This window comes from Aphis gossypii, chromosome X, assembly GCF_020184175.1.
Source record: "Aphis gossypii isolate Hap1 chromosome X, ASM2018417v2, whole genome shotgun sequence".
Taxonomy (NCBI): domain Eukaryota; kingdom Metazoa; phylum Arthropoda; class Insecta; order Hemiptera; family Aphididae; genus Aphis; species Aphis gossypii.
Genome location: NC_065533.1, coordinates 60,761,097 through 60,774,448, shown reverse-complemented (window position 1 = coordinate 60,774,448; position 13,352 = coordinate 60,761,097). Strand labels below are relative to the sequence as shown.

The window sequence follows — 13,352 nt, the reverse complement described above, 5'->3', positions numbered from 1 at the left end:
ATATATCACAAGTACTGGAAATAATTATATTAATACAATATTTTTTTTAATAGATTAAAATAAACATTTTATTAAAAAAATAATATTATCATTAATAAAAATAGACAACATAAATTAGACATTAATAAGTATTTTTTTTAAATCAAAGTATAATATTCTCAATCGATTTAGTTTTTAAGGCACATAATATATTATATGCAAATAAAACAGCACATAAAAAAATTGTAGGATTTTTGTAAGTTATTAAATTTCAAAAAGAATAAAAATAGAATTGAAATAATAATGTAAACAATGTTAAATGTAGACTACTTATAATTACTTATATAATAAAATACTAATCCAACAATTTGGACAATCAGCAATTATAAAAGTAGATTATAATTTATTTTAAAACTGAATGATTGAGAAATTAATTTTAGCACTAAGTGGCACCAATAAACAAAATGTCTGAGGCTAAATAGTAATCTTTAGTTATATGTACAGATCAATTATAAATTAATAATGAACACTCACCTTTACATTTTGTTAAGCAAAAGTTGTGATGTTTTATAAAATCTATGTTATCATCAGTTCTGTTAACAAAAACAAATAATTTATTTAAATTATTTTATTAAACAAATAAACTTAGGAAACACAAAATGTTTTTAAATTTGAATACAAATACTTTTCAGTCACAATATTTTTTCAATGATATTTTAGGTACTATACTCATTGCTTGCAGTTCTTGAAATAGTAATTTGCATGCATAAGGCATTTTGATTCGGCACACTGAATTACTTTTTTGGCACATGTGACACCAACCAGAATATGAAAATAAACCACATAATTTGCATACATCCATTTCTACCACATCACTACTTAACATCAATCTTTCAATGATCAGCATACTAGCACCATATGCAATAAGACAGTCTCTTTCCATCTCTCCCATCCGGAGTCCACCATCTTTTGATCTACCTTCTGTTGGCTGTCTGGTCAACAGCACTCTAGGTCCTCTAGATCGAGCATGTATCTTATCGGCTACCATATGTTTCAGACGTTGATAGAAAACTGGGCCTGAGTAAATATATGCTTCCATAGGTCTACCATCAATGCCACAGTATAGTACATCTTTTCCCAGATAATTATAATTATGTTTCTGCAACTCATTACTAATATCGGTGACAGTTGCACCACCAAAAGCACTGCCGTCTTGAAATTTGCCTTCTAATAATCCCGCTTTACCAGCTAAAAGTTCAATAAGTTTACCTACTGTCATACGAGATGGGAAACCATGAGGGTTCATAATCAAATCTGGGCATATTCCAACTTCATTGAAAGGCATATCCTCTTGTTCTACAATCAAACCAACCACTCCTTTTTGACCATGTCTACTACTAAATTTATCACCAATTTCAGGTCGTCTTGGTTGTCTAAAGTTTTCTTTAATCAAAAAACAATCACTATTTGATGTTATCATTACTTTGTCAATATATGATGGATCATATCCTTTGTAAAATAAAGGTGTTTCCTTAAAACCTCTATCACCACCTACATCTTCTACAGTAATAGTTTTTGGTGTTGCTTTATTGATTGTGACTTGTTTATCAAATACTGGTTGACCAATAGCTGCTATACCATCATTTTCTAATGCCCTATGTTTATAGATTGGTTTTTTTGTGGCATTATCGATGATAGGTCCTTGAATAGAATCCATCATTTGATTTGGATAATGTCTTAAGAAACATTTAGAATTTCTAAATGTTCCACCTCTTCCAAAACCTCTATCAACACTAGCCTTATTCAATATGATAGCATCTTCAATATCATAGCCAGAGTAACTCATAACAGCAATAGTGGCATTTTGACCAGCTGGCAACTTATCATAATTGATCATTGGTACCGCTTTAGAATGAACCATTGGTATGTGTGTGTACCACAAATTGTATTGAAGTGTATCTATTCTATGTTGGTAATTTAAAGCTATAGTACCTATGGCTTGTTTACCCATAGCACATTGATAGGTGTTACGGGGCGATTGGTTATGATGTGGAAAAGGTATAACACTAGCACATATACCCAGTATGCTGAAAGGCGCCATTTCCATATGAGTAGTTTCAGGAACAATCTTCTCTTCATTATACGCTATTAAACAATTATTTTCTTCATCGACATCAATAAATTCAATAAGAGATTGATCAATAAAATCTTGAAATGTACAATACCCTCTTTTTAAATCATCAATATGATCATTAGTGAGTAATGGCTGACCATTTTCTACAACTATATACGGTCTACATAGTCTACCATCACCAGAGTTAATGTAAATACACTTGTGCCTTTCTGATATGTAAATGGAAATAAACTTACTGAATATACCTTTCCGCCTACACCTCCGAAATTTTTCAACAAAGTCAATACACTTGTTAGTAGAACCAATGATATTTCCATTAAATATTATTAAATACATATAATCTTCATGCAAATCGTTTACTGAATACAAGCCTACTGGTTCAACTCCTAAATCAAGAGCTAATTGTAATACAGCATCATCATCCTCAGATTCAGTCGTCACATGAGCTAAAAGTGAAATATTTTTTATGAGTCCACAAGCTTCTCCTTCAGGAGTATCAGAAGGGCACAACATTCCAAACTGGGAAGGTTGTAATGAACGTGGTCCTGATACTTTTCGACTTTTTTCAAATTGTGAATTAACTCTAGTCATCATACCTATAGCTGATAAATATGACAATCTAGTTAAAACCTGAGTAACACCATGTCTTTCCATACGAAATCTCTTAATAGACCAATTACCAGTTTGAATAGCGAATACCAAGGCGTTTGTAATTGTATCGGTTCTAATGTACTTGATTATATCAAACGGAGTAGCCTTCACTTTTGGTATATTCTTATCAGCTACAGATTTCAGTTCAAAAGTGAAACGTTTAAAAGTATCATCAAAAAGTAAAGATAAAAATGATCCAGGTAAATCTAAACACTTATTACCATAGTAATCTTTACTATCAAATAAATCTGGATTGGACAGTGAAAAAATAAGTCGCCTTACCATGATTGAAGTGTATATAGCTTTCATATGATAATTAGTGTTAGTCACGGGTATATGAGCCAAAATCACAGTAGATAAAAAATCATGTACTTCAGTAATAACTCTGCTATCATAGTCTTCAGAGGTGAACCCCATTTTTTTTATCCTATCTCCAATAAATCTAAGAGCTTGTTTTTGAGTATAGATATTTAACTTGCTACTTTCTAAAAAGCATGGATACATTTGATTCATAATAGCAAACTCTGTACCGACCATCTGAAGTATTAACTGATCTGAACAGACACCAAGAGCTTTCATAAAAATAACAAAAGGTATATTCTCCTCAAGAGCGTTATGACAAACATAAATCAAATTTTTCTTAAAAATAATATTAGTTTTAGACTTTTTGTCAACAGTACTACTCATTACTTGAACTGTAGGTACTCCATTAGAATCTTTTTCGACCAATATTTTGTTTTTAGCAGGTTGTTCTTGCATCAATATTACTTTTTCAGTTCCTTTTACTATAAAATAACCACCTGAGTCATATATACATTCTTTCATTTTTGCTAACTCGGCATCTGATTTTTGGTAAAGACAGCACCGATTACTTCTTAACATTATAGGTAGACGGCCAATAATGAATCCTTTTCGAAGATATTTCATGCCGCTTTTAACATATTCAATATCAACATATATAGGAGCACAATATGTTAGATCCCGTAAGCGGCATTCTTGTGGTGTAACATTTCTAGTAACATTGAAGCCATCATCTACCTAAAAATTAAAACATCATTATATTCTCATAGTAATTTATTTTTTTACATTTTGTTATTAGTGTTATGAAAATGTAGTTTAAGAAATAAAAAATTTTTCAAGAGTAATATTTACATTTAATTGATAAAAATTTAAATACAAATACAAAAATAATGTCAATTACTTATACAGCAGAGTTAAAATTCACAAAAATCAAAAAATGCATTCAAAGATTCAGTCCAAAAATAAACAGAAAAAATATAATACTATTGAAGCTTCACTCAACCTATTCAAGTATTGAAGTATTTATAAAAAAAATCAATATTTATTTTAGGCATAATGAATTAATATTGAGAAAAATTTAAATATTTTGATAACAATATATTATGCAAAAAAAAAGTCATAGAACTTAAATATAAATCAATATAATATAATTAAGTGTAGGACATTCTATTGTCACGAATATTCTCTTAAACCGCCAAATAGATCCACTTGAATACTTGAAATTTGGTATAAATATTAAATATTTCTCAGTATTGGAAAAGTTTGAGATAGATAGTAAAGAATATGATAGTCTATTGCAACAGTGATATAGAGACATTGTGTATACTATTCCAAAGCTGTTGAATGTAGCTTTAAAATAAAATATCAATTTTTATAGTACATCTATCTTATTAATGTTACAACATTTTTTTTAACTCTTATCATAATTGAATGGTGATAATTGTATATTATACTGTTTTAAAATGCTTACAAGCAGCTTTTCAACAGTACATAATAGTTTCTGGTTTAACAAATAAGGCCTGTTTTGATGTTTGAAAAATAATTTTTAATGTTTATTATATTATTACAATATGATATATGATGTTTTTTGGTATAAAATGTATTTAATATTGTATATACTAATTAGGAGCACTACAGTTAGTAAAAAGTTTTTATTAAAAACCATTACGATACAATTGTACGTAAACCGAAAGATTTTGCTTAAACATAAATATTTATTCCTTAAAAAATCATGTATGATTCAACACTCAGAAAATGAAATATTCTGTTATACTGAGTGCGCTGAGAGAGCGCAAGTCGGCAGCTACCAAATTCGGTTTTACTGCGCATCCCCAAACGTCACTCTGCCATAGGGAAACCAGTTTTGATAGCAGGGAGATACAAGAGGATGCGCAGAACTTGATAGCCGACTTGCACTCTTTCGGCGCACTCAGTATAGTTGATTCTTTGATAGTCTAATTGTTATTAAATAAAGAAAATATTGCATTCAAGTTGTATATCATGTACATAACCAAATAAATCTAAACATCTTCAAACATGTTAAATTGATTAAAGAAAATCTCAATAATTGAATTACATACTTCATAATATTAATCATTTAATTTCTTATAAATTAAGAAAATATTGTGATTATATCAAAAAAGAAGATTCTAGGTAAATTAAAAATATTGATTCAGCTAAAAAATTTAATTATTTTAAGTAAGAAAGGTTAATTAAATACATATACTATACAGGATGATTCTTTTATCAAACAACACTCATTATTTCAAAAATTATTGACTTTTTTCAATTTTTTTTTTTCAAAATTTAAGATCCATACTGTTCTAGAAGTTTAGAACACTTCCATATTTTCACCCTTATATTTATTAGATAAACCACTATCAATTTTTTATTTTCAAATAACAACCTATACTTAAAATATTATAAATTAATAAGGCTATTTTTTTTTATGAATTATCTTTATCACATTCAAATTTCATTTTTTGTTAATCTATTGATGAGATAGAACTTCTCAAAGTTGGGTAGTTTTGGGAAAGTTTATTGAGTGTAAAAGTGTTATAACTCATCAGTAGATAAGCGATAATAATTAGTAATATTAGTCCAATTAATAATAATTATATGACAATTGATAGATAAGCTATGGCAGGTAGTATCAGGTACAAATATTATCACCATTCTCTGCTACACCATGAGGTCGACGATATTGAAGTCATTACTATTATACTTACCAGTGTTTGCAAATAAAAATCCTAGTTCTGGTGGTGTTGATTAGTATATACATATAACACTTATAAACCTTCTGAAACTACCCAACTTTGAGTCAATAAATTAACAAAAGTTAAACATTTTAACAAGAAAATTAATAAAAAATATAGCTTTATTAATTAATGCAATTATTAATATTATAGGTTGCCATTTGAAAATTGAAAATTGATAGCTTTGTACTATTAAATATAGGGGTAAAAAAAACAAAAATTATGCAGTTATAGAAAAACATGTATTTAAAAATTTGAAAAAGTCTATATTTTATACATACCATATAAGGTAATAATAAAAAATTAAAATTGTATAAATATTTTATACTAGGTATGTAGATAATGTAAACATAGTGATTCAAAGACTCAAAGTATAAGTGGAATTTATTACATATTTTCAAAAAATGGATGATACTTTTATAAATAATAAATAGTTTTATATGATGATATAGATGAACAACAGCAATTATACTAGAAATAAAAAGAATAGTTAATTTACACGACTTACATTATAATATATATTGCAGAATACATTAACATTATGAAATAAATTAGAAAAAAGCTTTCAAAGAATACAAAATAATATAAGCACTTTAGAAAGAATCAGTGTTAATCGAGGTATTAATGAATATAATTATGAAAAATATTTATCATTGATTCAATTATCAATTTTTCCTAAAATGTGAAAACATTAAACACCTAAAAATATATAGTAGATAAATGACTTAAATATATATACATATTATGGTTTAATCAATGGTTCTCATAAAAATATGATGATTGGCAAAATATACCTGCAGGCTGTTCTTAGATGGATTGAAAAAATATAGGTAGTTAAATTAATGATAAATTGTTTTTAAATAACTACATTTTGAATTTAACAGAAATACCTATATAAAATAAAATTAGAATAGAATTTTTGACACTTCCGTGATATCTCAACTGCCTTATGTGCACAACTGTGTTATCTCGACTACCCAAATATTTCAAAGACTACCTATTATATGATCAACTGTGTTATTTTGATTGCTGCAATTTTTAAATAATAAAAATAATTAATAATATTGAATTATAAAAAATTAAATTTAAATTAATATATTCATATTATAATATTGTTTATTTAACAATTAGTTAAATCTATTGTGAAACATAAAAAAATGTATGTAATAGTATAAAAATTAAAAACAATAAACTTTCATCAATCTCTACAATTTTCCACCGTCCACCTTTTTTTCTTGTGATTTATTTTCAATAGCCATTACACATACTGCATTTAAGTAATTATTCCAGACTCCAGTACATAACTGTATTTTCACTTAAATGTAGTTCTTGTTCACATCACTTAGTATCATTTCATTAGACCAGCCATGTTATATGAATCACACAGCAGTCGTAAACGATATTTGTGATCTCGCAAACCAATTACCATTTCGTATATTTACCTTTTTTGAATTTTTTTATGTTACATTTCCAAAAGATTTCGGACGATGGCAAATTATAAAAAAAATATTGAATAGACGTAATTCTTATAGGATGGTTATCGAATGACTGACGAAATAAAAACCAACATATGATGGTTAGAGTCAACTAATTGGCTAATAGTAATTTTACATCGAAAACAAAATTAAATTGTACATTACAATGATACAGATTGCAACCCGTAAATATACATTTATTAACGAACTCCTATACGGATGTAGTCGAGATAACCCAAATGATTCTAACAGATAGTCTTGGAAGTATTTGGGTAATCGAGATAACATGACAATACCGAATTATTTTATAAGTTCAGAATCAAAATACTTAAAGACCTAGGTTCTTGTGTGAATAATGTTGCCATTTTTTTATATATTAAAATTATTTTTATTTTATGGAAACAAAAATCAATACAGCATAATGTAATTTTTTATTCGCTTATATTTATTAATTAATTATTATTAATTATTAAGTATTATAATTTATATTCATACAATAAATTATACGTATGACATATGCTACCTAAATTATGTTATCGTACCTGTGGGTGGCCGACGGTAACATTTTTAAAATGCAAATAAAAGTTTGGGTCTGCATCACTTCGTACGGAATGATTTTGCTGAATGATTTTCTTCAAGTCGCTATCGATGAATGCATTGAAAGAGTTAATATGATGACTGTATAATCCACGGGTCTCCAAATATTCTTTGACTAGAAATTCTTTGTCACGAAGCACTTCGACCATTTTTTTTTTTGTTTAGTTCTTACGTCTCTGCAATGAGTAACGATAGTCGATAGAGTTAAATAAGTTCATGAAAAAAAATACATAACGTTAAATAAAAATTCTACGATAGGATTACGAAAAAAAAACGTGCGTTTGTTGTCATTTTGAAGAAAATGATAAACCGAAAAACGTGATAAACAAAAATATTGATAACAAGTAATTTTACTTGATACTATAAATTCTGTACACTGTACACTGGACGGTCTACACCGTATTCATAATAAGACTATAATTGCTCATAATTAATAGTATGTACAATTCCAAGAAGGAATTCTACTTGTTCTAGTATATTTTAATATAAGCGATCTCTTAACATAAAATATATTCCAAAACATTAATATTAATATGATATAAACACTATAAACGATAACAAAATAATTTTTAGCATACCCACTTCAATGCAAAGTACTTTTTACTGGAGGCCGATTTTTGAAATCGCGATAAACTGGCGAATGCGATAAGAATTTTATCGCACGATAATAAAAATTTGGTATTCTTAAAAACATGTATGATTTTAGTCGAACGAAAAACATTCGTCTAATGTATGAAATGTGATATAAATTTTCTTATTATACAACAGAATATTAGACATTATAGTTATTACCCACTAAATATTTTTATCAATTATCGATTTGTCATTTTGCGTTGTGTATATTTCTTTGTATTAATCCGTAATTAATTGTCTTTCTTCGATTACAATGGCAAATTTTGATGAAATGGCAATGTTATTTGCGATTGATAATGTTATTGAGCATGAACGAGTGAATAACGTACGACAAACACAAAGGAAAGAGACAAATTCAGATACTTTCGATACATCAGATCGAATTTTCATTAAAAATTTCAGACTTACTTCAGACCTTGTAAGATATTTTATTGAACATTTACGACCACATATAATTTCAAAATACCATCAGTCTGCAATTGATTTAAATACAAAGGTTAGTGAATAAATTATACTCTTATGTTCATTTTTCATAATTGTGCACGTAGTGTTTCAAAATAATATAAATATATTTAATATTTCTCTACATTAATAAGATTCTAGTAACATTGAATTTTTTGCTACTAAATCGTACCAGTCTCCAACTGATAATAGTCGGTTTATAATTTTGTCTCAACCGTCTGTATTCTACCGTACAAACAAAGTTGTGGAGGCAATAAACCAGCCAGAAATATTTGACGAATGGGTTAAGTTACCTAGAACTCTGAATAAGCTGAGTGAAATCCGCAATAGATAACTTTTAAATTTTCTTTTGAATATTTTTAATAATTGTTTAGTAAGATTTTTAATATTATTACAGTTTCTATAGGTAGATTGGTAATCTTTCAAACCTAATTTTTCACTATATTACAATATTGCCACTTAAGTTTAATTTTGAAAATAGTCGAAAATTAGATTAATATTTTTTAATTATAACTATTTATTATTTACCTTTTATTATTTTAGATTATTTAATTTTAGAAATCATTCATTGTAGGACAGAACTAATACTTAAAAGCATATTATTATTCAACTGAAATATTAAAGCCATGTTATAAAATATTAACATTATCCCTATAGTATATAACATTAAATATGAATAGGTATATAATATAATATACTACATAATTTACCTATTTATTCATGATTTTTAACAAATATTTTTACAAAAACGAGCATTTTAAGAAAACTATCAATGATATAATATTAAAAAAGTAATAAAAAAAAAAAACTTTTACTGAAAAAAGGGCTTTTAGAGACTTCCAAAATAAAAATGGTTTTCAGTTGAAAAAGTGACTTAATGGCAGCCCTTTAATATATTTTATGTTGTAAGGTTGCAGTGTATATCTTATAGTTTAACTAAATAAATAAATATTTAAACTCAACTTTAGATTTGTGATTCAAAGTTAAGAATTTTAAATGTGAATGCATTATTTCCTGGTAGCATCCACAATACACATATATGAAATAATAGTTCTGTTTTACCAGTTTTTCAGCAATTATACAGACACAATCATAATAACATTTATTTATTAGGTAAAATACATTCCTAACATTGTATTTAAATTACAAATTATTTCTTTTTAATAACATCTTTATTTAAAAATATTATTAGGCAATTCTGGATACCTCTCACGTCAATAGTTTTTGACACCAATATCAATCCCTACAACGGATGCTGAAAGATATTATAATCAAAAACAAATGTCAACCAGACGCATAATAGAACGTTGTAGCGGAGTGTTAAAAGTGCGATTTAGGTACCTAAAATCTATTTCCAATTTCAAAGCTAAGCACAATTTTAACATAAATTTTTCTTCTTTATTCAAGGTGTTTATTGAAAAACAGAACTTAATGTCTTTGCACTATAAACCAGAAAAGGCATTGTTAATAATAAATGCGTGTATAGTTCTACATAATATGTGTATTACTAACAATGTTCCCTTGTATAGTTGTATGAACTTGACGTTCCTGTGCATGATGATTTGGGTGTGTGATGGTAAACCAAGAAATATTAGCTTGACCATATTCAAAATTTACACTTGGCTCTTGGTAGACACATAGGAATACAATATAACATAGGTACTTACTTCATAGACATGTTGTTTAAAGTTATGCATAATTTTCATTATTAATAAAATATATATTTTTTATTGAAAGTAACTGTGTAATGTGTTATATATGTAAGTATCTGCAATCTAGTCAAGTATTTAAAATTCAAAAACTATACAATAAAAATAAATGTTTATTATAAGAAATGTTATATATAATAATAAAAACAAAAAATAACTATCTTTGACACAAGAAATAAGAATTTTAATAAATAATAATAACAAATAAAATTAAATTAAAAACCCCTTTTACCTACCTAATCCTTTGGTAATGCAGTCTTAAGGTTTTTAATTTAGTTTTGATATTTTTTCAGATAGTGTTATAAATACTGTTGTAAGGTTCTTAAATATTACGTTTTTATCTTCCATCAGCTTTAATTTTTTCTCATAGTATATGTTCCTATTTTCCATCAGTTTTATTATTTTTTTTTTTTTTAATAATAATCTATTTTTAATTTCATTTTTTCTCTGAAATATCACCTAGTCATTTTGCTTTCAGCATTTATAATCAGAGAACTTATTAAATATGCATGAAAAAAATGATTTATTATTATTTTTCCAAGATGATCCATACAACGGGTTTATGTACCTAAATTCTCGATTCACTTATAATAATAATTATCCAGTATTAACATTGTATAAATATTACATATTTTTATTTTATATTTTTTTTGTATTTATATGTACATATAATTGTTTTGTTTTATTTTTTGTTATTAGTGAATATATTTTATCAGTTTGAAAATTAATACTATCGTTTAAATTATACACAACATTAATTTTAAACAAACATCTGTAAATATAATTATTACATCTTTTCATACAATAAATCAATTGAATTATTATTTTATTTTTTTAGAATATTATAAATGTCTAATATAATATTACCTACCTAACTTAATTTAAAAATGTTGTGTAGATCATAAACTTTATAATTATTTAATTTCATACAACTATTCTTTATATTTTCTACATTAGTATTATTCTTGTGATTAACATTTTTTTTTATTTTTTCATAGTTTTTAATATTTTTTTGTAGTAATATTGAAATAATGTGCTAAAATAGCTTTATCGATAATCAAAATCAATTATGTCTTTAAACTCTTATTAACAGAATATTTGGTCTTTGACCCAAAAGACTTATGTCACAATAGTGATATTTTAAATCTTATATCAGACCAATTGATTTAGATTAGGTACCTATTAATATTATGTTAGAAAAATTAAATCGGAAAACAAAAAATTTGATAAGCTATAAAGATAAGATATGTTGCTAATTGTGTTGACAGGTTTTTCTTCATTTAACCATTAATGTTTGAACTGATGTCCAACATTAATAATAATTCCCAATTTTTATTATACTGTAATTAATTACAGATAAATATCCCACTCAAAAGTTTTACTATTTATGTTTGTCTGTTAATGACTCATTTGCTTAGAAACTAAAAATCCAATTTTAAATATCGATCTATTATAATGGTTGATTTCATACATCATGATAAAATACCAAATCTTATATTTTAAAACTGTAGTATAAAATGTTATTTTATCATAAGGATGAGGTATATAGTTATCAATTGTCTTCAACATTATTATTATTAGTAAAATTACAGTCCACTGAGTATATGCCTGCACAAACTACTGAAAAACTGATATGAATATATGATGTGCCAGAATACAAGGTGGTTCATCAAGCATGACACCCTGATTTTTCCTTAAATAAATACATAAGTTTGATAAATCTAAATTCTGAAATTGGTATTTTAAAAATATTTACATTTTTAAATATGTATAAGATTATCTTCAAAAGTTATCTTTTGGATTTATAATATGTGTTTTTACAACATTTATGTCTTATTTATTTATCTGTCATGAGCTGATTATAACAAAAAAAAAAAAAAACAGTCTATTAGTTTGTGTATAGTTAGTAGTGTAATAATTTAGTTTATTAAATTAATTAATACAATATAGACAAATAATGAAGTGTACTGAACAGTGATCGTGACTTGTAGTATTTGCATTTTTCAAAGCGTTGATGTTACTTTGCTGTTTTTTTTTTTAGCACTATTTTTTGAAAGTAGAAAAAAGATACATATTTTTTTGGTTAGTGTTAATCAATTTTATCAGTTTATATTTATAGAATAATTTGTGTTATAACGTTGAGATTGTTGCTGTAAATAATTCCATTGATGAGTAGTCCCTATCTTGTTTTGTGGTATTCTAGCTAATTTTTAATTATTATAATGTATTTACTTATGTAAATTTTACATAAGGATGATTTTGTAACATTACATATTATATAATAACATAAATCTTTAAAATTCATAAATTAGGTATAAGGTATAACCTCACTATTTATTGATAAAAATAATTATGTTTTTTAATCACATTAAATAATTTTTCTGCATATTTCAGCATTATAAGTGATTATCATGACCTTTTTCTAGAAATACAAATCACACACCCTGGCCACTGAGGAAAACGAAAAATCTAACCCAAAATGTATTATTTATTGGGATCAATTTATTTCATAATTCAAAGTTAAATATTTAGTTATAACTACCAAAATATTGTAATTCTATAAAAAAAAAAGCACAAGATTACCCATAAGTAGGGCTAGGATTTTATAGCATTTGTTAAATTTAAACTAAGAGTCATAAGTAGGGCTCGGAAGTTG

The 13,352-nt window shown here is 26.1% G+C and overlaps 2 protein-coding genes across 2 annotated transcripts in view; one reads left to right on the top strand and one right to left on the bottom strand.

Annotated features, from left to right (window-relative positions):
- Window positions 1–589: 589 nt before the first annotated feature.
- LOC114123351 (DNA-directed RNA polymerase III subunit RPC2) lies at window positions 590–8,180 on the bottom strand. Its single transcript, XM_050205792.1, has 2 exons — window positions 7,838–8,180; window positions 590–3,802 (listed from the first exon to the last, which is right to left on the bottom strand). Exons 1-2 carry the CDS (start codon window positions 8,039–8,041, stop codon window positions 668–670), a joined length of 3,339 nt encoding a protein of 1,112 aa, XP_050061749.1. The 5' UTR covers window positions 8,042–8,180; the 3' UTR covers window positions 590–667.
- A 361-nt stretch (window positions 8,181–8,541) lies between these two features.
- LOC114130738 (voltage-dependent anion-selective channel-like) overlaps window positions 8,542–13,352 on the top strand; it is a 49,082-nt gene continuing 44,271 nt past the window's right edge. Inside the window, exon 1 of the mRNA XM_050205799.1 lies at window positions 8,542–9,021. The gene's annotated coding sequence lies outside the window, so the exon portion shown is untranslated. The remainder of the gene's footprint in view (window positions 9,022–13,352) is intronic.